This window comes from Brassica oleracea, chromosome C1, assembly GCF_000695525.1.
Source record: "Brassica oleracea var. oleracea cultivar TO1000 chromosome C1, BOL, whole genome shotgun sequence".
In the NCBI taxonomy this organism is placed as follows: domain Eukaryota; kingdom Viridiplantae; phylum Streptophyta; class Magnoliopsida; order Brassicales; family Brassicaceae; genus Brassica; species Brassica oleracea.
The window spans coordinates 12,250,772-12,278,415 of NC_027748.1; the positions used below are offsets into that span (position 1 = coordinate 12,250,772).

The following is a 27,644-nucleotide window of genomic DNA, read 5'->3' on the forward strand; positions in this document are numbered from 1 at the left end:
TTACTAATTTTTAGATAATATTATAAAATTTTGAATTTTTTCTTTTTTTTTTATTTTTAATGGTAAAACCCTTCAACTATGTTTACTTAATATAGAAACCCTCAAACTAAAGATTTACCGGTAGTAATGGTAATTATGACCTGATAGGGTTTAATTCATTAAATAAAGTTAGTTTGATGGTTTTTTCATTAAATACTTAGTTTGAGGGTTTTTACTCAAAACAAACTTAGTTGAGGAATTTTCACGTTAAAAATCCTTACAATTTCGATTACACATGACCAATAAAGAAGTAGCATGTAGGTACTATTTAGCCAAACTAAAAAGATTGTGAATAGATTTGTTTCTTTTAGAAGAAGCAACTTTCTTCTTGTATCCATGCAGAGCGTAAACCGCACTTTGGCAAAAGAGAAATAATTTTATCTATTCTAATACGACTCTAGTTAGCTCGAGATATACGTTTTTTGAATTTCTCATAACTAAAATATATTTGAAGGATTTTGCTTTTAAAAAAGAGAGAGACATTATGGTTTATGGATCAGCGCAGCATTTTATAACGACTCAATCAGAATCATCACAAACAATTTGAAGAATTTAAATAGTCTGTTTTTATAGACTTAAGTTTAATCGTCCCGACCAACAAAGGGGGAGCAAATTGGTGCCATAATAATAGTAAAATAGCGGAAAAGGTGGTGATTTGTTCCCACATTCTTCTGCGCATGTTTCCTCAATCTCTGTGTTTCAAACGATCTTCCACTCTTGACTTTCAAATTGAATGTGTTTACTCAATATTCATGTTTCTTTTTCTGAACGTTTGGTGTATATCTGCTTACTCTCTGATATAGTTTGATTTGTTCCCTTGATTAAGAAGGCTGAACTAAATCACCAACTAAACTTCCAGAATTGACTTTAATGCAAAATAGTTTCCCTCAATCAACAATATTAACTTTCCATAAAACAGTAAAAATACAATATTACCCACTAGAATATGTGATATTAGATCATATCACACGGTGGATTATTAGCAAACAAAGAAATAAATCATGAAGTCTTTGACTAGTAAAAAATAAGAAAAATATATATATATATATATATTGCCTGTCACTTTTGTCGCTATGACTTTGAAAAAATAAATTTCTAAATTTTTCTAACCCTTCAAACAAATAAGGAAATATGGATAAAACAATATATTAAACTTAGAAACTTTGAAAAAAATTAGGAAATTAAAAGTCTGATTGATACAATTAATAACTCTTAAAACTTTAATTCCTTTTGAAGCTTTAAAAGTCTAGTCCCCAATCATAATCATATCCTAGTGATTTATGCTAATTCTCTAATTTTTCACTATTTGGGTAATCAAATCCACACATCCATTGTTATTGGAAAAAAGCTTCATATGTGATAAAGATAATAAATGATTAAAAAATTTATCTACAATCTTTAGATTTCGAGTTACAATTTCAATGATCCCAACTTTATACGTTACTATGAAGTTTTCCACACTACATCAACATTTTTTATTATTAACTGAATTAATTTGATGTTTTTAGTTTTAACTTTTAACACCTAACACAAAGTTAATTATATAATTATTTGTTGTCTGAAATAACTATTTCTAGAATAATGCCGAAAATAATTGAAAAAAAAAAACAGGAACCTCTTTGTATTTTTCCACACTCATGTAAGGAAATTCAAAAAATCATACACTGACACACTTTCACACCTTTCTTCGCCTTCTCTACCGTTTCCTCTCTTTCGTCTCCATCTTATTAATGTCAAAACCGTAGCTTTGTGATTCCTAAAGCGTAAAACTAAAAATACCCTAAACCAATGGCGACGGTCTCTCTCCGCTTCTTCTCTTCTTCTCCTTCTTCCGCGCTCGCTTCCCTCCTCTGCTTCCTTCTTCTCTCCGGCGTGTCTTTCGCGGCGGATCCTTTCGTCTCCTACGACTTCAAAGTCTCTTACATCACAGCTTCCCCTCTCGGCGTCCCTCAACAGGTTTGGCATTCGTTCCCCCGGAAATCTCGGATTCGGTGTCTTAATAACGTTCTCTCACCGACCTCTCGCTGTCAATCGAGAGATCCTCGGTGTCTTTTGGGTTTTAGCGAGTGATGGGTTTTGTTAAAGAAGGTTCCTTTAGTTCATCTCAAACCCCATTACCATAGAATCTCAAAAGATTGTGACTTTAGGTGTTTTTCTCAGTTAATGGCTCCTGTTAAGATATATATAAAGTTTGCAACTTTGGTTTGGTCCTAGCTTCGTCTTCATGGTTTAAAGTTTAAACATGTTTTTGATTCGAGTTTCAGGTGATAGCGGTCAATGGGCAGTTTCCAGGACCTCTGCTTAATGCTACGACCAACTACAATGTTGTTGTTAGAGTCTTCAATAATTTGGATGAGTCTCTTCTCTTGACTTGGTGAAGTCCCAAGACCTCTTTCCTTTCCCTTTTTGTTTTACCAACTACTAATATGCTTTTTGGAATAGGTCTGGCATCCAAATGCGTCGTAACTCGTGGCAAGACGGTGTTCTCGGCACAAACTGCCCTATCCCTCCCAGATGGAACTTCACTTACCAGTTTCAAGTCAAGGACCAAATCGGAAGCTTCTTCTACTCTCCCTCCCTCAACTTTCAGAGAGCGTCTGGTGGTTTTGGTCCCGTTGTGGTTAATAACAGGAACATTATTCCCATCCCTTTCCCACAGCCTGACGGAGAGATCATCTTCATGATTGGTGATTGGTACACTCAGGACCATAAAGTATGTAATCAAATCATCACTTTTTGGTCTATTCTCTTTTATTTAAATCTCTATAACCTTTGCTTTTTCAGGCATTGAGGAAGATACTTGACTCTGGGAAAGAACTTGGGATGCCTGATGGAGTCCTCATCAATGGGAAGGGTCCTTACAAGTACAACAGTAGTGTACCTGATGGTATTGAGTACTTGACCGCTCATGTTGATCCAGGTACTTACTACTTTGTGAGCTTTCACTTTCACTTTATGACTCTTCTTCTCGATGGTTTTGTGTTTTAACGGTGTGTTATATTTTGCAGGGAAGACATACAGAATCCGTGTTCACAACGTTGGGATCTCGACAAGCCTCAACTTCAGGATTCAGAACCACAACTTGCTTCTGGTGGAAACAGACGGTCACTACACCTCGCAGACGAACTTCACCGACTTCGATATTCACGTAGGACAGTCGTATTCGTTCCTGGTAACAATGGACCAAAACGCCACGAGTGACTACTACATTGTCGCCAGCGCTAGGTTTGTGAACGAAACCGTGTGGCAGAGAGTCACTGGCGTCGCCATTCTCCATTACTCTAACTCCAATGGACCTGCTTCTGGTCCTTTGCCAGTTCCAAAAACAGATGTCTCTGCTCCCTGGTCGGCTATGACCCAGCCAAGGGCCATTAGGCAAAACACATCAGCTAGTGGAGCTCGTCCGAACCCTCAGGGATCATTTCACTACGGTCAGATAAACATCACCAACACATACATCTTGAGAAGCTTGCCTCCGACAATGATCAACGGGTCGCTTCGTGCTACGCTCAACGGGATTTCGTTTGTGCATCCAATCACTCCTGTGAGGCTTGCGGATCGTTATAAAGTGAAAGGAGCTTATAAGCTGGACTTTCCCGACAGACCTATTGATAGTAGACCTCCTCGTTTGGATATATCTATGATCAACGCAACGTACAAGGGGTTTATACAAGTTGTTTTCCAGAACAATGACACTAAGATGCAGAGCTTCCATGTTGATGGCTATACGTTTTTCGTTGTTGGGTAAGAGAAAAACCATGAGACTTTGTATCGTATATTCTTGTTTCTACTTTGGTGTTTATGTTACCATGTTATGTTATCCAGGATGGACTTTGGTGTTTGGTCTGAAGACAAGAAGGGTTCGTATAACAATTATGATGCCATCTCAAGAAGCACAATAGAGGTTCTTACACCGCAACATCACTCACATCACTCTGATTAGCAAGTTTACCTAATCATTAGTTTTCTTGTAACTTAGGTTTACCCAGGGGGATGGACGGCTGGACTTATTTCACTTGATAACGTCGGAGTGTGGAACATCAGAGTGGAGAATCTTGACAGATGGTATCTTGGTGAAGAAACTTACATGAGGATCATAAACCCTGAGGAGAATGGCCAGACAGAGATGGATCCCCCTGGCAATGTCCTTTACTGTGGTGCTCTAAGGAACATGCAGAAGTAAGCATCTGAAACTTTGCTATCCTTCTCACTCTCTCGCTTTACAGTATGGTATATAGAATCTTAAACACACTTCTTCATGAATTGTTGCAGGGATCAACACCATTCGGCTGCAACATCTATATTAAATGGACACTTGAAGCTAATGTTTAGCATGCTAATGGCATTGTTGGCCTTGGTTTTCACCTTTTGATGAGCCTTTTTACATCTTTGAGTGAAGTTATCCGGTCTGTGTTACTAGCTCGGCTGTAGATCGTAGTAGATGGATGTTAAACATTGGGTTATTTTAGTGATTTTCATATTTAATTAATTCTCATATTCCGTAGATCTTTGCCTTTCCATGGATTATGTTATGTCTTGGTCTTTGTTACCATTCTTCTCAATTGTAATGAAAATGTTGTGGTTGTCGTCTTCTAAACCATCCACATCCTTCATGTTTCTCGATATGTTTTCAATCAGCAAAATAGAATGCTTCCAGAACTTTAATTAGTAAAAGCTCCCACTTGTTGTTTGTATTCTACTGTACTTTGAATTTTGAATCATATGATAAGTACACTCGTTTGTCGGTACTAACAGATATATTTGTGACATTTGGCTGTCTTGTGGTATTCCATATGATCTTGTTTGAAATATAATCCCCCTTGCATTTTTTTTTTTTGATAATCCGGGGTATCCGGCGGGCCGAGACCCAACCGATTACGTCCCCTGGAGCATGACCACAGGTCCAACCAGACTTGATTGCTCGCAAGAGGAGTTAGATACCCTTATCGCCTGTCACATGAATGAGTAAATCTGAGTTTGTGTGGATTCGAATCCAAATCCCTTAGGGACAATGAGAGTTTGAGATGCCATGCGCCCACCCTTGCATTTCCCTACAGAGTTATTTAAACGGTAACTAAACCATTCAAATTTTCATTTGACATGATAAATTAGAATTAAGAAAATTGATAAAGAAAAAACCTCTCTCTAGTCTCTAACTATGAAAGTATGTTAAAAACAAACTAATGACAAAAGCCCAAATATAACTTTATTTAACTAAACGCAAGAATTTTTTAAAAGTATTGAAAGCCTCAGCGTTTTTTGTTTTAAGGTGAGCTGGAAATTCCAGCAAATAAACACCTATGTATAAGCTATGCATGGGAGATCAATTCCCCATAATGTACATACCATGATACGTTGATCTGTCTTTCTTAATAATTACATAAGAAAGATGATTAATATATTATTTTAAACAAACAAAATAAATGATGTTTCTCCGAATTAAGAGATCTGGTCCATGTTCTTATTACATGGACATCATGCTACATCACGTGGCCCCTTGCTTAAACACCGGAATGAAGTTTGTATTCATCTTCTAATTTTATTTGGACACCGAGAAAAAAATTCTTCTTGATTGTTTGGAATAATTTGAGACTCCCAGGTTTTGCAAATTATTAACAGGTATGTTATGTAGACGGTCATGTTATTTGACACAGCCATCTCTTGGAAGTTACTATAGCTTCTTGAAATTGTTTACGTTTACACTTTACATCATAATCTACTGGATTAATATACTAACCAGCTATGTATAGTTAATAGTTAATATCAGGTTAGATTCATGTTATAAATAGTTTATATGGTGATTACGTTGTAACAAATTGAGCTGATCAACTAAATAACAACTTTAGCTTTTTCTTCTCTTTGAGCTAAACCTCACTTTTGGGGGATCTAATAATAGTATTAGAGCCGGTTGATTAATGAAAGATATGGTTAAAGACTCGGAAAATGGAGCAAATAGAATGAGATGTGAGTCATGTGACATTGTTTACATGTATTTCGTATATCTAAGTATTATATAGTTCTACCAACCGCAGTTGGTCTAATAAGTAAACCTCTTGAATCGCTTAGTAGGAATCTAAATGATCGCATCTTTGATTCTCGTTAGGATGAGAGAAGTCTGCTCTTCTAGAAAAAGATTAATTTTGGACCTCGCCCTAAAGAGATGAATGAATATTTTTGAACCTATAATTTTCTTGTTATTAAAAAACAGATTATATAGTTTTATAATGTTTTTACCGTTCAAATCTAAATTAATAGGTCTGCCGCTATTTTTTTTTTTCAAAAATGAAAAGATTTATACCTATATACTATTTTATGGATGACTAAAATAATTTTTATTACATTTAAACAAATTTTGTTACATTTAAACTAGAATTCTAGATCTAATCATTCCCTTAATAATTGCGATACAGTTAATAATTCATTATATTGTGTATCATATTAATATATATACACATTCTGCATAGCTTCACAATTCGCCATAAAGGTTGCTTTTCTCTTCTCTCTCGAACCCAAAGTTAAAAGTACCAAACCCCTAATCAACAAACATGTTGCGTTTAGTCATACTCTCTTTAACTCTCATTGTTCTCATCAACTCATCAAACATCCCGGGAACAACAGCAACCCCACCAGCCAAATACCAAAACTACAAAACATACGTAAAAACAGCATGCAACTCAGCAACATACCCTACAATGTGCTACAACTCATTGTCCTCCTACTCATCAACCATCAAATCCGACCCAATCAAACTCTGCATAACATCTCTCAACATCAACCTTAAATCCGCCAAAAAAGCCTCGTCCGTCGTCTCTAGCCTTCTCAAAAAGGCCAAAGCAGCCTCCAGCCCTGAGGTTCCGATCCTCAAGGACTGCCTTGAGGAGATGAAGGATACTGTCGACGAGCTCAAGCAAGCGACAGCCGAGATGAAGAATCTAAACGGCGGAGGAATCTCAAAGGAGGAGCATCTAAGGAACGTGAAAACGTGGGTGAGCTCGGCGTTGACAGACGAGAGCACGTGTACAGACGAGTTAGAGGAAGGAGAAGTGAATGCGGACACGAAGAAGAAGGTAAAGAAAGCTGTTTCTGAGCTTTCATGGACTACAAGCAATACTTTGGCCCTGATGACTAATTACCTAGGTTACTGAAATTAACCATTGTATTCACGTCTTATCTTTGCATGTGCATGTGTACGTTTTCTTTCTTTTCTTTCTTTCTTTTTGTTTGTTTGTTTGTTAAAGGTAGACGTTTTGTCTTGTTTTCTTTATGTCATAATTAGTAATCATATATATAAATTCCAAGTTTTGACACTGTCTAACGTTTTATAATTACTTGCAAATGAAAATGTGCATTTGAACTGGTACTTCATGCGTGTGTTAACCACGTGGTCGGGTGTCACTAGGTGTTCCGTAGATCTTTAAAAGATCCGAATTCGAATCGGTTGCTAATCCAGATAAACACGGCGCATGGTCACCAGAGCTTTTCACATTCTCTCTTCGAGGAAAAGTTTACCCTGTTTTTTCTTTCATGCGTGTGTTCGGTAATTAATCTCAAACCGTAGATATTGTTATATTCGTTATGACTGACAATCATAAAATAATATCAGGTAGCAGAACAAATAATGAACAATATATCGTGGGCTTTGTATTTCATATCCCATGTTATCAACTTATTATTTAGGGAAATATATAGATCAATTCGTAACGGTTCCAGTTGGGCCATTTGCCGTTGACCTAGGAACGCGCTCCAATTTCATAAGAAGGGGCTAATATCAACAAACATGAATTTAAACTTAGGGGTCAAAAAAGGTTAATTACACTATTTAAGATGCAAGAAATTACACACAAAGAAAACTAGAAAACCTAAATAGAATAACCGTGTGTGACATCCTGATCAACTTGGAGATCTTCATGTCCCTTAAAACGTTTTTCATAAATTTTTGTCCATACACTTTTTAAAATAGTTAAAATATATTTCAAATTTCAATAATTGCTGGTTTTAAAAAAGGTTGGTTTTGGATTGTTGAGTATATTGTTGGGCCAAACCCAAAAGTCTTTCAGGCCTATCGGAGATTCAGCTCTTCTTCTATGAGTTCTATCAGACTATCACTAACTCAGATGAATTGAGAAATGTTTTTTTTATAAACCCTATGGACTGATCCGGTCGGCCTCGAGAAAAAAGATTTAGTGCGATAGAGTGGACTAGTCTGAAAACGTACCACACAGTCTGATCTGAGTTTGGATTACCACTTGGTTACGTGAGAAAGGTTTAAACACACAAGATTGCAAAACACTCTACATGGTGTACAAATCTATATAATTTCATTAATAAAAAGTAAAATCAACAGCTTCAAACTTTGCAAGCTCGTAGATGATATACCAATGTGTCAAGCTAAATTGATATGACTCAGAACCCAACCAAACACACATTTCTTAACAACAGAAAAGAATCCAAATCCAATAGAAAAACACTCAGTCCCCAAAGACCAAACCTGATATATCGAAATGATCAAACAATAGTTGGTAAGTAGTAATGTAATTGGCGAAAAACCTCAAAAAAATCCCATCACTTCGATAGGCCTTCTGCCTTGATCCAAAGTTGCTTTTAAGTTGTTGTTTTTGTTAGTTTATATATTGAAATGATAAACATATAAATATATATAACTACGTGCAATTTCCAGCAAATAAACACCTATGCATAAGTTATGCAAGGGAGACCAATTTCAATACCAATGCCCTATAATGTACATACATGATACGTTGATCTGTCTTTCTTAATAGTTACAGAAGAAAAAATGATTAACAATGAGTCAAACAAATAAAAATAAGTGATGTTTCTCCGAATTAAGAGATCTGGTCAATGTTCATATTTCATGAGCATCATGCTACATCACGTGCCACCTTGCTTAAACACCGGAATGAAGTTTGTTTTCAAATTCTAATAACATTTTGACACCAAGAAAAAAGCTTCTTAATTGTTTTGTATATTTGAGACGCCAAGGTTTATGAACACAGTTACACAGCCATATATGATATATGTTTTGCGAGTTACGACAGTTTCTAATGATTGTTTACACTTTACAGCACAATGATTTGATTGGAGACGATACTAACATACATAAGTGGCTACTAATCCGGAAGAAATGCAACAATTGCTGAATGACATGTCGCATGGTTTAAATATGTTTCGGATATCTAATATTATAAAATTTATCTGGTTTTTTATAGAGCGACCGTCAGTAGAAGGCACAAGGAACATATTAAAACCAAAATCAAGAATACCATCATTAATGGTTTCTATAAAAGCAGTTTAATAAAAAGTAGAGAGAAAACATAGAAAAAAAAATTAAAATCAATTTCTCTAGAAATTTTAAAAAAATATTAGAGAGACGAACATGTACTCCAAATGGTAGGGCTGGGATAATAAACCGAACCCGAAAATCCGAACCAAACTCGATCCGATAAAAATGAATCCGAACCGATCCTAACCCGACATAAATACCGAATGGATCATGTTTTTTGGTATTTTGGGTTATGGGTATTATCCGAACCGAACCCGGACCTAAATGGATATCCGATAGAACCCGAAATATTTAAAATCACAAAAAGAACTTCTACAAGATATGATCTTAATTCTTAATATGTATCCAAAATACTTTAAGATATTATTGAGCTTCTAAAATAATTATCTGTTACATGAAAGTTGACGGTGGAATGTGGCAGTTGAAGCCTGAAGTTTTTAGATTTTGGTTTTGTTTTTATTGAATAATGTTTCTCATTTCATGAGAACTTAGTTTTTGTTTTATGATTTCATTTATCTGGTTTTCTTTCTATCACTAACTATGTTTATCTTTCGTTTGATTTTGAATGATCACGTTTGATGTTTTTTCTTATTTTTGAATCGATTTTACTTATGTTTTGGCTATTAAAATATGTACAAAACATGTATTTTAAATCCGAAGAACCGATTTCATTTATGTTTTAGTTACAAAATAGGTACAAATCAGGTATTTTAAAACCGCAGAACCGATTGGGACCCGAACCCGAAAGTACAATGGGTTATACCGGTTCTTTGAAGATTTACTAATCCCGACCCGAACCCGATAGAACCCGAACCGGTCCCGAACCGAACTATTATATAACCCGAATGAGGTTGATTTTGATAAACCCGAAAAACCAAAACCCGAATGGATAAAACCGAAACCCGGCTGAGACCCCGAATGCCCATGCCTACTAAATGGTTTACTATATTCATAGATTATGATTTAAATATTTAATAAAATCATTTTAAAAATACTAATTTAACAATTATGAAAAAAATTATTTGAGATAATTTCATGATATTGCTCTAATAGCTCTACCCTTTTTCCAAAAAAAAATGAAAATATTTATACTTGCTATTGTATGGTTGTTTTTTTTGGTTACACAAATTCATAATCAAAGTGATTTGAAACCGAACGAGAATAGAACATTAACCCCTATTATATGATTGGTTAAAATTATTTTTTTATTATATTCAGAATAAAAGTGAAGATCCAATCCCTCCCTTAGTAATAATTACAATTAATAATCCGTTATGTGTTGTGCATTAGACTAATATATATACACATACTGCATAGTTTCACATTCGCCAAAAAAATTGCATTTCTATTCTCTCTCAAACCCCACGTTAAGAAAAACAAAAACCCTTACTAAAAAACATGTTGCGCCTTCTGAAACTCTCTCTAGCTCTCATTTCTCTCATCAACTCATCAAACATCCCGATAACAACAGCAACTCCACCAGGCATAAACCAAAACGACAAAACGTTCGTTCAAACCGCATGCAACTCAACACCATACCCTACAATGTGCTACTACTCATTGTCCTCCTACTCTTCAACCATCAAATCCGACCCCATCAAACTTTGCTTAACAGCGCTCAGCGTCAACCTCAAATCCGCCAAAAGTGCCTCGTCCATCGTCTCTAGCCTTCTCAAAAAGGTCGCCTCCAGCCCTGAGGTTCCGACTATCCTCAAGGACTGCCTGAAGGAGATGAAGGATACCGCCGACGAGCTCAAGCAAGTGTTCGCCGAGATCATCAACGCCGGAAGAATCTCAAAGGGGGAGATCGAAAGGAAGTTGGAAACGTGGGAGAGCTCGGCGGCGACAGACTTGATCCCGTGTATTAAAAAGTTCGAGGAAGCAAGAGAGAATGTGGAGATAAAGATGGTGGAGAAAGCTGTATCTGAGCTTTCAATGACTACAAGCAATACTTTGGCCCTTATGACCAGATACCTGCGTTTCTGAATTATTATATATTCACCTCATTTCTTTTGCATGCGCATGTGTATGTTTTCTTTTCTTTTTTTCTTTTTTTTTTCTTTTTTTGTAAGCTTGTTAAATTGTTACGTTTTCTTTTATTTATGTCATAATTAATAAGTCATATGAATTCCAAGTTTCCAGAAGTGTGTACAGTTTTCGAATTACTTAACCACAATGTGCATCCGAAGTTGAAGCACCATTCTATACTTTCCGCAGAATATTAATAAATTCTATAATATGTTTAGGACTTTTCGTACTTCATCGACGACTTGACGTGTTCACATGGTAGTCTCAAACTGTAACTCGTAACGACAATCAAAAAATAATTACATGCAAGCAGAGCCGTTCTTACATGAGGAAAAAATAAGCATTAGTCTAGGGCATCATTCTAAAACATTTCTTATGATTATTTCATTTAGTTAGATTTTATATAAGACAACCATAAAACATAGCCTCGTTAAAAGTTCTACGGGTAAGTAAAAACAGATATTAAAACATCTCTAACCCCTCGTTATTTTCACCTCTATATGCTATAATAGAGGTAAAAGTGTTACATCCGATCTTTATTTCCACCTCTACATCTCATTTTTCTCTATTTTATAGTGGAAAAATAGCAATTTCTATTATAGAGTCATACTTTTTTATTTTCAAAATAGTCTTTTAACTTTCAAAATTTTATAGTTGTAACCAAAATAATTATATTTATAGAGAAGTACAGCTTTTGTAGCAGTATAATAACATTTTTTATTTACATAATAGTCTTTTAACAAAATTTTAGTTTAAAAAAATTCATAAGTTTATGAAAATATTTTAAAAGTTAAAAATAAATAAGGTTAGTTATCAACTTTTATAAACAAAATGTATCTTTTGTAAAATTAAAATAGAATCTTTTGAGAATATTCCTTTGTAGAGGCAAACATAGAAAAATACATTGGAGAGAAACTCATCTCTATTTTAGAGATACTCTATTTTAGAGGTAAAAATAGGGGAATACATTGGAGATTGTCTTAGAGCACCTCCAATGGAGGATTTTAAACTAGAATCCTTAGCAAAATAATATTAAGATATTTGGTGGGACTCATATTTTGTTAAGGATTTGGTACTTAAAACCCTTAATTAAGGACTGATTATTAGTGAATCCTTACACTATTCGCGGATCCCACGACACGTGGTGACCTGCGGTTGGTTCCGTTTTAATTTTTTTTTTTTAAATGGACAAAAACAAAATAATAATAAAAAATTCTAAAAAGTTTACCTATGATTCCGAGCCACCGAGAAAACCATTGAAGGTGCTCTTAGAATGAGAACATGGTTTCTTTAAGAAACCAAACAAGATATAAAAACAATTATTTTGTCTAAAAAAACTGGGTAAATAACAAAATAAATACTTTTTCTCTATGAATTTTAGATGACAAACAATATTTGTAATATAACTCTATACACTAAACTACAATAACGTTTATTATATTTATTGTAAACACATTTAACATTAAAATAAATTTATTTCTCTGTCGCTTTGGGCAACTGTTAGAGCATGTGCATTGCAGGCTCTTAAGACCAGCTCTTAGTGTAATGAGCAATTTAATTAAATGAAAAAGAGGGATTTACTTAAGAACTGTGTCTTAATTAAGCGCTGGAAGCACCGACTCTTGTGGGACGCGTGTCGAAAGGGGAAAGGGGTGGTGTTTTTAAAAATAAAAAAAAAGTCTGAACCGTTTGTGTCTTTGTATGGAGGATGAATCTCATCGGTGGTTCTGGTTGATGTCTGATCGTCGGTTGCTCTCGTCGAGGAAGAATCTGGGTTACTCTTGTCGACGAAATCGGTGGCTCTCCTCGTCGATTTGATTTCTTCTCTCAAAAAAAGCAAATACATCCGCCAAATTCTCCGATCTCTCTGTTAGCGAAGGGATCAAGAAGGAACCAAAGCAAGTTCCTAGAGAGATTCTTTCTTTCTTCACAAGGAGGAGCTTCAATGTTAAATCAAAGGTTCGGACTTTATCAAATTAGGTTCTTAAAGTTTGGATTTTTATTAACGTATCATGCAAGCGAGGAAGAAGTTTGGACTCCTCAAGAAAGTTTAATCTTTTTTTTTTCTCTGTTTTCATAATTGCATCCCTGCTTCTGATAGATTAGATACGTTTGTTGACACCCTCAGGCCTGTTTTAACAGTATATGATTTCAAGTAGATAGTGTTCGAGGCATTGCTTCCTCTTAGACATTTGTTGGTTTAAGGGCTGTGGCATTAAAACCAGCTTGACTAGCAGATAACAGATTCTCCTACTCTTTGTTTTTGTTTCAGGGAAGGGATAAATAAGTACAATGCAGAAGAGCTCATGATAACAGCGTCACTGCAATGTACTGAGCAGCCAAGCCGTAGACATGTGTACTTTGCAGAAGACAGGTTAGTCCCAGCATCTTCACTCTGGGATACTTTCATAGTTTTTATTCAATATGAATGTTTATATACGGACTGTTACTGTTAAGTTTGATCTTCTTCTTCTGGAGTGTTCTGTTGTGCTTATTAGCAGTTTGATGTGATGTGAAGTTACTACAACACTGTGTGTGTTGCCTTATGATCTGTAACTCTTGTTTTTTTTTTCTTTATCAGAGAGGAAGCTAGCGATGTCATCTGAGAACACAGAGCTCAAGCTTCGTTTGCGAGATGGTATGTAAACCTCTCCCCTCTCTTCTCTTTCGGTTTAAATGTCATCTTAAGCGTGTGTAATAAATGTTTAGGGTAGATAAATAGATTACAGTTGTGTAATAAATAGATGGTTTAGGTGATAAATGTGTTAGCTAGATGTCAAGTCTTGTGATGAATGTGTTTAGGTATATGTCAACTCCTCTTCCTTCTATTAAACTCATTTCGTCTTTCAGAAGTATGTGTTTGTTGTAATGGATTAAAATTCATGTTTGTGTCTATCGTGTTTGATTTCAAATTCAACTGTCTATCATATACAGGTTTGAAGTTGCAGCTGCTACAGAAGATGAGAGTGGAGAGCTTGAACGTGATGTTGCAGCTGGTTTGTTTCTTCATCACTTGATAGGTAAGTTGTTGATCTTGTTCTCGGTTATGGTAAAAACTTGTAATGCTTAAATGATCTTTTATGTTTTATGTTGCTCTTGCTATGCAATTGAGAGAGTCAAGAGGAGACAATGAATTGTAGTTTTGTATTCTTGTGTGTGTGTATTGGTTGTATTTGTATTTATGTGTGTGTTGTTTGAATTAATAAAAAAATGTTTAATTTTTTTTTTGTTTTAAGAACCTAGCATTGGAGGACTAAAAATTAGATGGTTCTTAGCATAAACTCTTAACTTACTTTTAATACTAAAATATTGGCTAAGAGCCAATTTAGAGGTTATTGCAATGAACATGCTCTTAGTGCTTGCACGGCTCTGCATGCAAGTAACAGAATGATAAATGGTGGCTGGCTTGGAGAGGCAATGCTGCCACTGAAACGAGAGATCACTTGTTTTTTGAGTGTTCATTTTCTGCGGGTTTGGAGAGGCACGATCAGGGGGTTGGCTGGCACAGGTACTCTGTTCAATAGCCTATTTTGTTGCAACGATTGGTGATATGCTTACAAGACAGATTATCAACCTTTCTATTTCGCTATTGTTTCCAAGCTTTAGTTTATACAATTTGGTATGAGAGCAACACTCGCAGAGTAAGAGAGGCTCCTCAACCTGCTGCTCGACTCCTCATCTTTTTGGACAAATAGGTCCGAAACAGAATCTCTTGTTTAAGAAAGAAAGCTGGAAACAAATACGAGAAAGTTACGGAGATATGGTTTGGAAGTAGATAATATTTTCATTTATTTTTCTAAAAACATACTATAGGTTTTACTTTCTACGCAAAGTAGCATTAGGTTATACAAAGGTTTTTTGAAGTAAATAAAATTTAAAATTTTTTCAAAAAAAAAAAAAAGATAAATAGTGGACTTTGGGCAATGACTCTTCTGAATGAAAAACGCGAGAAAGAGGCATCTTTTTTTGCAAATAATATTATTTTTTTTCCAAATAATATTTTACAGAGGCTTGAGTATATATGGATCAACATGTCAGAAGGATTCGTATTTCATATCCCATGATGAGCGGTTCCAATTGTGCACATTGCCGTTGACCTTAGGGCTTTTTCACTAGGAGGGTTTCGTAGATTTTTCCTGATATCAACAAACATTAATGTAGACTTACGAGCCAAAAAGTTATCTTAACATTTAAATTGAAAGAAATTAATAAAGACACATAAAACCGCAAACACACATGCGGAGCGGGATTGGCCGCAGCCCGCCACGTCCAAATGAAGCTGATAACCGTGGCGGATCGGGGGCGATTTGGACGTAGGCGGTCCGATTTGACCTCTCTTGTTCAATAGATCGTAGAAAGAACAAAAAAGATCACTCATGGAGGACTGTGACATTTTGACCAACTTGGAGCTGTCCGTCTCAAAATCTGGACAAAACATGTCCATTAAACTTTTTAAATCTTTGTCCACATAACTTTTATAAATGAACTAAAAAATATTTCAAATATCTAGTTGTTCCAAGCTGTTTTTTAAAGTTTGGTTAACGGATTGTTGAGGTCGAGGATATTGTTGGGCCAAACCCAAAAGCCATGCAGGCCTATCGGAGATTCTGCTCTACTTCTATGAGTTATGTAGCTAACTCAGATTAATGCCATCAAAGATGACCCGAAAATGGTTTAAAAGATAAGATTGCAACATCCTCTACATGGCTTACAGAAATCATTGCTTCGAACAACGTAAGCCCGTAGATGACATAACAATGTGGCAATCGAAACCTGATATTGACTCAGAGACAAACCATACAAACATTTCTTGAAAACACAAAAGAAACCAAATCCAAGATTAAAACACTCCGTCCCCCAAGACCACAATATCTTCAATGCTTGGAAGCAAAGACATTGATCAAAGCCAATGCATTGCTCGTATCTTGTGCCACACGCAGAATGTGTTCTCTGATTAAGCTTTTCAGCTCTCCATCCATGGCTTTCCCTCCAAACCCATCAAGACACGTTGTCTCATCCGTCAGAGCCGCACTTGTCCATGTCCGGACATTGCCCAGACACAACCAGAAGTCTTCCCCGCTTTCGCCTTCCTCCAGATGCTTCAGTTCCTTCAGCGAACTTCTCAACCTGTCAACAGTATCTCCCATCTCTTCTATACAGTCCGAGACGGCCTCGTGCTGCCTCTCTGTGATTCCTTTATAGTCACTCATGTCCGAGACATAGGTTTTGGCTGACTTTGCTCGGGCCAAGCTAACAGCAAGCGCTGTCTCAGCGAGCTGACGAGGCCGCTTCTTGATCTCGCTTGCGTATGAAGACAGAGACTGAAAGCATAGTTCCGGGTACGTTGTTGTCTCACAGGAGGCTTTCACGAACTCTGTATCATCGCTATATTCCTCTCCAAGGTTTCTGGCCATGGCTATAGCTGCGGTGGACGCATACAGAACAAAGAGAATCAGAGAAGGAGCTATACTTTTTGTCATTTTGGTTGTATAATATGAACAACTAAAAGTGGGAGTAGTAGCAAAAGGGTTAAGGGATTTATATAGAGGCTCAACGAATATGTGAACGCAGATACTTTGACCCTTAAATCCTAACACACACAGCACTATTTATTTATTTTTAGAGCAGAAACTGGAGTTAGGTGAAACGTTAATAAATGTGAAGCAATGAGGGTATCAATAAAAGAAGATAAGCTGGAACTGTATGTCTTCATATACATTGTTCTTATTGCTTCACATTATCATATGATTCTTTTAGACAGCTTAATTTGGATCCTTTCCAAATATGCAAGTGGTAGGTCCTAATGCACGTGACCAATGACTAAACCCATGTTACTAACCCATATGAAAACACTGGTCACGAGGAATATGGCAGTGGAAAAAAGTATACTATAGTGAAGACAAAAGGTATAATATAGTGAAGACGCTAGTTTTGAAGTCAAATCTTGCAAAAGACATCCCACGAGAATCTATAGACATAAAGAAATCACTTCTAACAGCTAACCAATCAGAGACGCGTTCACACATGTCACGTGACTCTTTTCCTTATGAACAAACAAGTCACTTGTGTGTGTAAAGATTACTATGACATCACAAGGACTGATCTATCAACGATAAACTCGTATGTACCTTTGAGTAAACTTATGTCTCCAATCCTCGATCTACCATCATCTGCCTCACTCTCTCAACATCTTGTATTCTCCTTGCCTTGCTATAAATCCTCATCAACAGCTCGAAATTGTGTTCGTTATCAGGTTCTAGCTCGAAAAGACGCTGAGCAGCAACCTCTCCTATATCTGCATTCCCATGGAGGTAACAAGCGTATAACAAAGCTCCCCAAACAGTTGGACCAGCCTCAAATCCCATCTCTCGAACAATCATTGAGTAAGCCTCCTGCATCATCCCTGCTCTTCCGTAGAGATTCACCATACACGCATAGTGTTCCATCTTCGGGTTTATCCCGTATTCTTTCGACATCAAAGAGAATATTCTCTCTCCATCTTCGACCATTCCTGTATTAGCACAGAGCGATAGAACCGAGACGAACGTGATAACATCGGGTCTAACATTAGCACGCTGCATCTCCTCAAAATACTTCAAACCATTAGAATCTTTAGAGTGAGCAGAGATAATAGCATTCCAAGATACAATATCTCTCTCGAGCATCTGATCAAATACGAAGCAGGCTTGACTTAATTGTCCCGTTTTGGAGTAGAGAACAATCAAAGCATTCGCAACGGATAACTCACACTCCATTCCTCGCCTGATCACCCATCCATGTAGCTGACGTCCATGTTTTAAAGACAAAACACGAGCTAGAACACTAGATATAGCGACCTTATCAGGCTCAACCCCATCTCGAACCATCAAACGAAAAATATGCACAGCCTCGTGTAACAACCCATGATGAAGGTAGCTAGTCAACATCGAGTTCCACGAAACATAGTCTTTGTGAGGAATCATGTCGAAAACATTCCTTGCTTTAACAATGTCGCCGCATTTAGCATACATATCAACAAGAGCATTGAGGACATAGACATCGTGTCCGAAACCTTCTTTAACCAGATCACGGTGAATCGCTTCTCCGATCTGAATAGAACCGATTCCTCCACAAGCTTTCAAGACTCGTGGGAAAGTGAACCGGTCTGGTTTAACGCCGTCTTCAGCCATCTGGAAGTAGATAGCCATGGCGTCTTCGTGCTGGCCTGATTCCGCGTAGCCTGAGATGAGAGAGTTCCAAGCAAAAGCTGATGATTTTCTCTTGGACATTTGATCGAACACCTCGTGTGCAACCTCCGCGTAGCCGCAAGAGGCGTATAGCCTGACGAGCTTCGATGAAACGCCCAGGTTGTCGCGTAAGAGGTATGCGGGTATGAGGCGGTGAACTCTAGCGCCGTGGTGGATGGCTCTCAAGGTGTAGCATGTCTCGAGAAGAGAAGCGAAGATCTCTGGTTCGGTGATTGTGATGCCTTTTCGAGCGGAGGTTTCGAGTTCTGTAATGACGGAGTCTAAGGCTTCGAGTTTGGTCCGTTGAATGGGTTGTTTTCCGACCAAGACAGGAGTGGGAGATGATTTGGACAAGGAGAGGGAAGTGAATCCATTGTTGTTGTTGTCTTGGATTTGTTTTAGCTTCAACTGTTCGTAGTGTCTGGGCTTCTTTTTCATCGAAGAAGACGATATGGTTGGATAACAGAAGCTTGGTCTGTATACGATACTCACCATCTTCTCTGTTCTCAATATGATAAATGGAGGGAAGCAAAGCTTAATATGATAAAATATTAGTAATAAATATTAAAAGTTACATTTTTTTTTTGTTTATTTTTTCCTTTTATGAGATATATGATGATAACACAAACAAAACAATGCAAAGCGTATCAAAATTCAAAAGTAATGAAAAAATTTCAGACTGATTGTCTTTTGTTAAGAAGAATTTTCTACCAAAGGAGACTTTGGATTTACGTGGCGACTCTGCTTCAATTGCTGCACATACAAATTACAGTTTAGTTAATACAGAGATGCATGCCTGATGTCTGAATAATTTAAACAAGAAAGACATTTTGAATTGAATTGGAGAGAGATAGTGAGTGTGTATACCTCTTCAAATGGAGTGAAAATAGGTAGAACTTGTTTGAATATGTCATCTACTGTTCCTACTGCGTTAATCTGCACCAAAGATTAAACAACCTCAGCTATAAGGCATTTGAATCAAACATTTTCAACAGCTTCATAAACGTTTTGCAATGAACTCACTGTGTAGAGTTTTCCTTTGTTTTTGTAGTAGTCAATGACAGGACGATTTAAGGCCTCAAAGATTTTCAGACGCTTCTTCATTGTAGTTATATTATCATCAACTCGGCCCTGCAACAATCAAGGATTCGGTTTTCACGGCACTGTTATTAACTGAAAACTTTGACAATATAAATATACTTTTAGAATAAGTACCTGGTTACGATTCAAGACTCGTTTCACCATCTCTTCTTCAGGGCAATCGAAGAACAGAACTACGTCCGGGTCGGCTCCTACCTGCAATCGTTTCAAGGAGCTTTAGTTTCGAGAGCATTTTATAAGTAAAGGGAAGAAGAGAGGGAGATGATAACTACACAACTCACAATGCGCTCAAAAGCAACACGATTCTCCTCAGTTCGTGGAAACCCATCAATGAGAAACTTGGAACTGTTACTCGACTCCAGCTCCTTCTGTAATAGCTTCACAGTAACTTCAGAAGGAACAATTTTCCCATCTTTAATCAAGTTCAGAATCATATCCCTGAAATTGAGATTTATTTCCTCCTCGTAATGAGAGACACAATCATACAACCAACAAACTTTCGAGGCTTTCTTAGTAGTAGTAAATAAACAGAGAAAAAAAAAAAAAAGAAAAAAAGAAAAAGAACGTAAATCTTCATACCCGTTTTTAGTGTGCATAGCGATCTCTCTCCTGAGCAAATCTCCAGCACTGAGATGTGTCAATCCAAAGGTCTCAACAATCTTTTCACATTGCGTTCCTTTCCCACTTCCAGGTCCTCCTGAGGTTTATATACAAAATCCATCAGACTAACTCATCTTCAATGTTTTTCACATGAAACTCGAATAGACCCAACTCCAACACATTGATAAACAGCAGAATCGAAAACTAACCTAGTACAAACGTAATGAATGGAGATTTCGCCCCTTCCTCCTGTGACATATACAAGTAGAAACAAGTTTATATACACAATAAAACGAGCAGCTTCTCTTTATATGTACATACCGGTTTACTAATCTCCGTTGCAAATGATTCTCGAATGTTGAGCCCAAAAGCTGCCTGGAATACGTAATGAACTGAGTTAAAATCCACAACAATCCAAAGATAACAGACAACGGTTTCATAACGCGATTTGGGATTGAAAATCGAAGCGGAAAACGTCGCACCTGGTTACGCGCAAGGGATCGAGACGGAGATGATGAAGAAATCATCGGAGAAAGTGATGCCACGCGTCTCCACATCTTGTGTCGTCTTCTTCTTCTTCCTCCTTCAGGTGTGTGCGATTTCGATTTTTGGATTTTCGATGTTCAGATTCCAGCGAGGAGAATTAATAACGTCGAGAAACAGATCAAGGAGAATAAAATAATAATAATGAGGAGCAGTGCTTCCAAATAATAATAATAATTGTTCAACGTTCCCGCGACACCGTTTTCGTGGGATTTTTTGGTTTGTTTCTGTTTCAGCTTTTTTAAGCCACCTGCGAACATTTAAAAGGGGAAAATATATGAATAGGTCAGAAACTTGAACATGGCACGCAAGTTCAAGCTAACGTGTAGTTTTCTAGTTTTCCATTTTACAAGAAAAAGGGAACCGGTGTGTTGTTTTCCGCCTCCCAAAACAGCAGGTACTTCCAAATAAACCAAAGTGCAAATTGGGCTATAACACTTGGCCCGGGGCACGGATCGGATATCCAGGTTTTCGAAGGTATCTGTGATTTGCTTCGTATGTCACGGATATCTAATTTTTCGATTTGCTCTGCTTCGGAAAAATACGGATATTCGGAAAAACATATATCCGGAAAATAAATAGATATTTGCAGATATTTACGAATACTTACAGATATCTCATATGTTTTGATTAATACAAATAACCTTTAAAAGTTTATACAAATTTGTTTTGTAAAATATTTTTTTGCATGATATATATGATAAAAATTAAAAGAAGTACTGAAGCTACATATTTTGTAAAATTTTTGAACTTAGTTAACAATTATAATAACACAAAACTTAAGAAACAAATTATAATTTTCATAAATGTGTTCTCTTCCTTTTATGTAATACTTTTATATTAGTAATAATGTGAATAGAATTTATCAAATCATATGTTAGAATAATAATTATTTAATTTTATACATTAAAAACTTTAAATATAATCAAGATATACATGTATTTATATATTATCGGATCGCATCGGATATCCGCTTCCCAAAAATTTAATATTTGTGATTTGCTTCGATTTTAACGGATATTGATTTTTAGTATTTGCTTTGCTTCGAAAGTTTACGGATATCCAGAATTTTCGGATCGAATCGAAACAAATAACGAATTGAATCAAATTTAACGGATAAAATGTCCAGCCCTATTAACACTTCACTTTACTTTATATAAGTGATACCCATGCTTACCAAAACCTTGCAAGTTGTAAGCATTTTCATGAATTCTTGGACAAAATCCAATTAAACATTCACCTTAGTCCCTGAGTTTTAAATAATTAATAAACATAGATCCAATGCAATATTATAAGATTATTTTTTGTTACAAATTATCTTAAATATTTATGGTTCTCTAAATTTTAAAACCTACCAAGTCATGAAGATAACTACAAAAAAAATCGTTGACAAAAAAAAATCATAAATATAGTAAGTTTATGGAAAACAACTATTCTTTTGAATAGATTTTTTTTAACTACTCACTAGATTTTGATTTTTAATTCCGGGTAAAAAAAATGTTAGTTGGTATTATTTATTGAATTGATCTACATATTTCTGTTATAAAATAATTATATAGTGTCTTTAGTTTTATTTAGTGTTTTCATACTCGATCCAGACCCGCGGTTAAATCGGTAAATCCGGTTACCTCTATATAACCGGATTCAGATATAATGAAAAACCCGTTAATTAAAAATTTAATAAAATCTGGTAAAAATATTAAAAACCCGTCATTAACTCATAATCTGGCACTGTTTGATCCAATAAAAGACTCAAAGAAATCTGATAATATTTCTAAAAAGAGTTGATGAATTTTTAGTATATTTTTAAATATTACATAAAATTGAATAAAATATTAGATTTGTGATTTTTTAGACTTTAATATGTTTTTAGTATTCGAAAAAGGGCGGAAATGATATTAGAGAAAATAAAAATTTATTTATATGCCAGTATTAGTTTATTTTGTTGTATATATTGATTGAGGAATATGTTTAATTATTATATAAATTTACTTAAATTAATTTGATAATTTTTAAAATGAATTTTATATTAAATTAGTAACCTATATTTTATTAGTTGATATAATAATTTAATTATGTCTATATGTATATTAAATTATGTGCATCGTTGTATTATAATTCTTGGTAATAAGAACTTGTTATTTTTGTTAATAATTCGGTCGAGTGAAACTGAAACAGAATTAATTATTTTCTCAAATGTCTAGCTGAATTGTTTTGTAAATTGATTCATATAGACCAAGTGGCGGTCTATAATATTGTTCGCCAACCGGTTATGTTTGATTAATAGAATAACTCACCTATGTATTTGCCCAAAAAAAAAGAATAACTCACCTATGTTATAATGATTGAATTTTTGTTATCTCCTTAAAGTGTCCATTTCAGCATTTTATTTATTTTGGTGGGACTCATCTTTATGCTTTGTTTTAATATATTATATATTCGTTAAAGCTTACAATAAATATCACTTAGTGCAGTGATTTACACATCTTTAAAAAAACTAACAACCCGGGTCCGAATAGAAACCATGAGTGTTTTACATGTTTTTATGATTAAATTTAATTAAAAGCAATTATGACTTTTACAATCTTCCTCTTTAGACTTTTAGTTTTTCTGCAATATTGACTCCGACGACTCATAAATTTTCATGAGTTATATATCAATTTCTTCGTTTTTTGTCATTTTCATGAAAAATCATGAATCTTTATATATACTACTCGATTATAGGATGAAACGAGTAAAAACTAATTTTTTTTAAGAATCCTGATTTTCGAACCGAATCAATCTAAATCGTCACCGTAGGTGCGCGAATTACGTTTTTCTGGCGATTTTACGGCCCTCGGCGGTGAATTTTTGAACAAGGTTGTGTAATGAATTAATGGTTGTTAGGTCATTTTAATTAACTCGCGGCCTATCGCAACCAGTTTCTACATAAGCCTTAAAAGGTAAGGCTGATGCGTCAGACAGACCCAAAGAAGCCTCCTAATCGTCTATTCTTTTTCACTGTCTCTAAGCTAGGGCCTAGGGTTCTCCCACTTCGTCGCTTAACTCTCACCTCCGATGATAAACCATTACACTATAAACTGCTCTATTCAGTATCTCGTATCATTGAAACTCTTTAAATTGATAGAATTTCATAGTCCTATTAAAAACTTGATTAATATAACTTTCCTTTGTTGTTTGTTCTATTTTCCGAAGTTTTCCACTAAGACATGTACGCCATGGAGGGATTCACTAATTTCCCAGATTTCAAATCCGAATTAGAACACATTGGTAGTTTCAAGGAGGAGGTGAACAAAATCGTTTACACAACCGATAACTACAGGAACAACCAATGAAAAAGAAACACAGTTTTTTGGACGGACTAAGAGAGTTCGCATATACCTGAGAGGAGCTCATGGAGATTCATTTTTTATTTTTGTTAAAAGATCTCGCCTTGACCATATTTATAGGGTTATGTCTATTCTCTTGCTCTATGTCTAATAAAAGGTTTCACTATTGTTTGGGGTTTCTAAACTGTGGTAGATAGTTATTTTCTTATACTTGCACAACTTGCGGATTTACTGGATGGTTAATGAGGATAGCGATTAGTCAGCGTATCAGATGTTGAATCGCAGCTGATATGTGGGTCTCTGTCCGACATATTCATGGGAAAAATGTTGATAGATGTCGAATTCATGAAGATAAATCAGAAACTCTTTTAGACGTCCACACATAAGATATGAAATATCAACACATAAGAAATCACCAGTTATTTTCATATCAACCTAATCAATCTATTATAATATAGATTATATACAACAAGTAAAAAACAAAAGTTTTAAAAAAAAATCTCACACATAAGACTACACAATGCATCAATAATGTATTCGGCTTCGTGCTTGCGCGGAAACTATGCCATCAGTTGAAATAATGAATCAACTAGGATAAGACCTGCGCTTTGCGCATGATGAGTTTATTTGTATATATTATCGATAGTTTCTTTTATATATTTGATCATTTTATTTATATATATATAATATTTTTTGTTGTTATTATATAATTTTTTTCTGATGGATCGAATCAATTTTTATTAAAAATAATGAAACAAAACTATAATTAATACATCATGGGTTGATCGGATTATACATTAAACAAATTATGACATAAAAACCTTATTTTTTCTATCGAACACATTCTTTAAAAAAATGAACAGTATTGTTTTCACAGTTGAATTATTTTGACTTTTATCTTCCATATGGTTTTTAAAGTTTTCAAATCAACCATCGAATTGATACATGTCATTTTAATGTTTTTAGTCGTATACTTAAGGAAAACTTACATTTTTGTAATTTAAAGTCGTTTTAAAAAAATTCAAAATATAACATATAAGAAAAAATCTAACATATAAGAAAAATATAACATATAAGGTGTCCTCATTTTTGTAATTTAAAATCGTTTAGAAAGAATACGCACTTCTTATATTTTAGGTTAATATAATATTCTCTAGTGAACATTAAACAAATTATGACATAAGAACCTTATTTTTTCCATCGAACACATACTTGAAAAAAGTGAACAATATTGTTTCCACGATTAAATTATTTTGACTTTTATCTTCCATATGGTTCTGAAAGCTTTCAAATCAACCATCGAATTGATACATGTCATTTTAATGTTTTTAGTCGTATACTTAAGGAAAACTTACCTTTTTGTAATTTAAAGTCGTTTTAAAAAATTCAAAATATAAAATATAATCTAACATATAAGAAAAATATAACATATAAAGTGTCCTCATTTTTATATTTTAAAGTCATTTTAAAAAAATATTATAAGGTGTCCTCATTTTTGTATTTTAAAGTCGTTTTAAAAAAAAACATATAAGGTTTCCTCATTTTTGTAATTTAAAGTCATTTTAAAAATTTCAAAATATAACATATAAGAAAAAATCTATTTTTTTATTATATAAAAATTGTTATCAAATCTTTATTATCCATAATCATTAATTGTCATATTTATGTAAATCATATTAGGTAACTTCGTAGTTTTTATTTAGGGAAAAAATACACACTTCTTATATTTTAGGTTAATATAATGTTCTCTAGTGGACATTAAACAAATTATGACATAAAAACCTTATTTCTTCCATCAAACACATTTTTGAAAATGTGAACAGTATTGTTTTCACAGTTGAATTATTTTGAGTTTTATCTTACATATGGTTTCGAATGCTTTCAAATCAACCATCGAACTGATACATGTCATTTTAATGTTTTTAGTAAGGAAAACTTACAAGTCATTTTAAGAAATTCAAAATATAACATATAAGAAAATTCTAACATATAAGAAAAATATACCATATAAGATGTCCTCATTTTTGTATTTTAAAGTCTTTTTAAAAAAAAAAAATATATATATATATAACATATAAGGTTTCCTCATTTTTGTAATTTAAAGTCATTTTAAGAAATTCAAAATATAACATATAAGAAAAAATTTGTTTTTTTTTATTATATGGTTAATGTGATTGTTTAATTTTATTTAATAATATAAATTTAAACAAAAATGAAGAAGAATGCAAAAATTGTTATCAAATCTTTATTATTCATAATCATTAATTGCCATATATATATAAATCATATTAGCTAATTCTGTAGCTTTTATTTAAGGAAAGAATACACACTTCCTATATTTTAGGTTAATATAATGTTCTCTAGTGTTATATAATTATGGAATAATGTGACACCATTAGATTAAACTATGCTTTATATTAGATGATCTAGAATTCTTTGAAATGAAATTTAGAAGGCATTTAGAGTGCCACCTAGAATTTGGAGTTTTTTTAATTAATACAAAATTAAGTTTTTAATTTTTCAAATGCTTCTCAATTAATATAGAGGGGATTGCTTTTTCATGTCCACTATTCAATTGCTTTATTAGATATAGAAACGTTTCTAGAATGATAAATCATGTAGGGTCCACGTTTTTAAGAGAGAGATATTTTGTGGATCTGGTAATTTAAGTCTTGATAAAGTACTTAGGCTAGAATTTAGGGTAATTAGTTATTATTATTAATGTTATAATCAAATTTATTATAATATATAGTTTTTACCTAAAAGCAAGTTAGGTCCAACTCTGTGTTTCTGTTTTAACAGTATTGATCTTTGTTACATTTGAACCGGTGACGACATATATGAACCAATTACATTTTGAAGGCATCAACCATGTCTTTTTGACAACACCATCGCAGAAACTGCGCTTTGCTGACCGAATACTTGATTTTCTTTTGTTATTACTCTGGTAGTTTTGCTGGGCTGAGGCCTTCACTGTGTCTTCATCATTCGTACATGATAGGATTCACCTCCTCTCGACAAGGCCGGATATGAGATTTCTGGAGTCGCAGACATTTACTTTTCCTAAGATCACAAAAAATGGATTACTTAGTCAAAAAAAATGAAAGGATTACAGCATATAATCCTTGATTGGACTCAGGTTGGACTAAATGGAATACAGCATTGAAAAGTAACCATATCTCGGACTCTTTGTCTACAAACCAAAACATATTCTTTGATGACATCATATCAACTTCAAGATGTTCATCGTTTTCTTACGTAAGTGTGCTAGTGTTGTCAATTGAAAGAGATCAAGGTCATGTGTATGCGCACTCTATTTTTACTCTAAAATAGAGTTTAGAATAAAAATGTTATAATAATATTCTATTTTTCATTCTATAATAGAGTAAAAAATGGGTTTAGTCTATTAGACCCTAAAAATAGGGCGAACAAGATGGTCTAAATAATTATACTGCTTTTCATTTTCTCTTATCTAAACGT

At 34.6% G+C, this 27,644-nt stretch overlaps 6 protein-coding genes and 1 long non-coding RNA gene across 7 annotated transcripts; 4 read left to right on the forward strand and 3 right to left on the reverse strand.

Annotated features, from left to right (window-relative positions):
* Positions 1-1,701: 1,701 nt before the first annotated feature.
* On the forward strand, positions 1,702-4,608 carry LOC106324569 (monocopper oxidase-like protein SKS1). The gene is made up of 8 exons (XM_013762516.1): positions 1,702-1,995; positions 2,304-2,413; positions 2,482-2,752; positions 2,824-2,959; positions 3,048-3,783; positions 3,865-3,943; positions 4,019-4,218; positions 4,312-4,608. The coding sequence occupies exons 1-8, from the start codon at positions 1,828-1,830 to the stop codon at positions 4,409-4,411; spliced, it is 1,800 nt and encodes a 599-aa protein (XP_013617970.1). The 5' UTR covers positions 1,702-1,827; the 3' UTR covers positions 4,412-4,608.
* A 1,925-nt stretch (positions 4,609-6,533) lies between these two features.
* LOC106301272 (21 kDa protein-like) lies at positions 6,534-7,217 on the forward strand. Its single transcript, XM_013737637.1, has one exon. It carries the CDS (start codon positions 6,585-6,587, stop codon positions 7,182-7,184), a length of 600 nt encoding a protein of 199 aa, XP_013593091.1. The 5' UTR covers positions 6,534-6,584; the 3' UTR covers positions 7,185-7,217.
* A 3,470-nt stretch (positions 7,218-10,687) lies between these two features.
* LOC106301721 (21 kDa protein-like) lies at positions 10,688-11,323 on the forward strand. The gene has a single exon (XM_013738189.1). The coding sequence runs from the start codon at positions 10,736-10,738 to the stop codon at positions 11,321-11,323; it is 588 nt and encodes a 195-aa protein (XP_013593643.1). The 5' UTR covers positions 10,688-10,735.
* A 1,762-nt stretch (positions 11,324-13,085) lies between these two features.
* On the forward strand, positions 13,086-14,547 carry LOC106300645. Its single transcript, XR_001262048.1, has 4 exons — positions 13,086-13,324; positions 13,638-13,739; positions 13,947-14,003; positions 14,300-14,547. It is a non-coding gene; the product is annotated as an uncharacterized LOC106300645 (long non-coding RNA).
* Positions 14,548-16,008: 1,461 nt separating this feature from the next.
* Positions 16,009-17,103, reverse strand: LOC106307304 (21 kDa protein). The gene has a single exon (XM_013744225.1). The coding sequence runs from the start codon at positions 16,843-16,845 to the stop codon at positions 16,240-16,242; it is 606 nt and encodes a 201-aa protein (XP_013599679.1). The 5' UTR covers positions 16,846-17,103; the 3' UTR covers positions 16,009-16,239.
* LOC106307288 (pentatricopeptide repeat-containing protein At4g25270, chloroplastic) lies at positions 16,582-19,342 on the reverse strand. Its single transcript, XM_013744203.1, has 3 exons — positions 19,303-19,342; positions 17,494-19,091; positions 16,582-16,787 (listed from the first exon to the last, which is right to left on the reverse strand). The coding sequence occupies exon 2, from the start codon at positions 19,084-19,086 to the stop codon at positions 17,506-17,508; it is 1,581 nt and encodes a 526-aa protein (XP_013599657.1). The 5' UTR covers positions 19,087-19,091; positions 19,303-19,342; the 3' UTR covers positions 16,582-16,787; positions 17,494-17,505.
* On the reverse strand, positions 19,170-21,076 carry LOC106307295 (probable UMP-CMP kinase 2). The gene is made up of 9 exons (XM_013744214.1): positions 20,775-21,076; positions 20,614-20,667; positions 20,502-20,541; positions 20,272-20,389; positions 19,974-20,130; positions 19,807-19,887; positions 19,615-19,722; positions 19,459-19,527; positions 19,170-19,344 (listed from the first exon to the last, which is right to left on the reverse strand). The coding sequence occupies exons 1-9, from the start codon at positions 20,847-20,849 to the stop codon at positions 19,285-19,287; spliced, it is 762 nt and encodes a 253-aa protein (XP_013599668.1). The 5' UTR covers positions 20,850-21,076; the 3' UTR covers positions 19,170-19,284.
* Between the last annotated feature and the right edge of the window lie 6,568 nt (positions 21,077-27,644).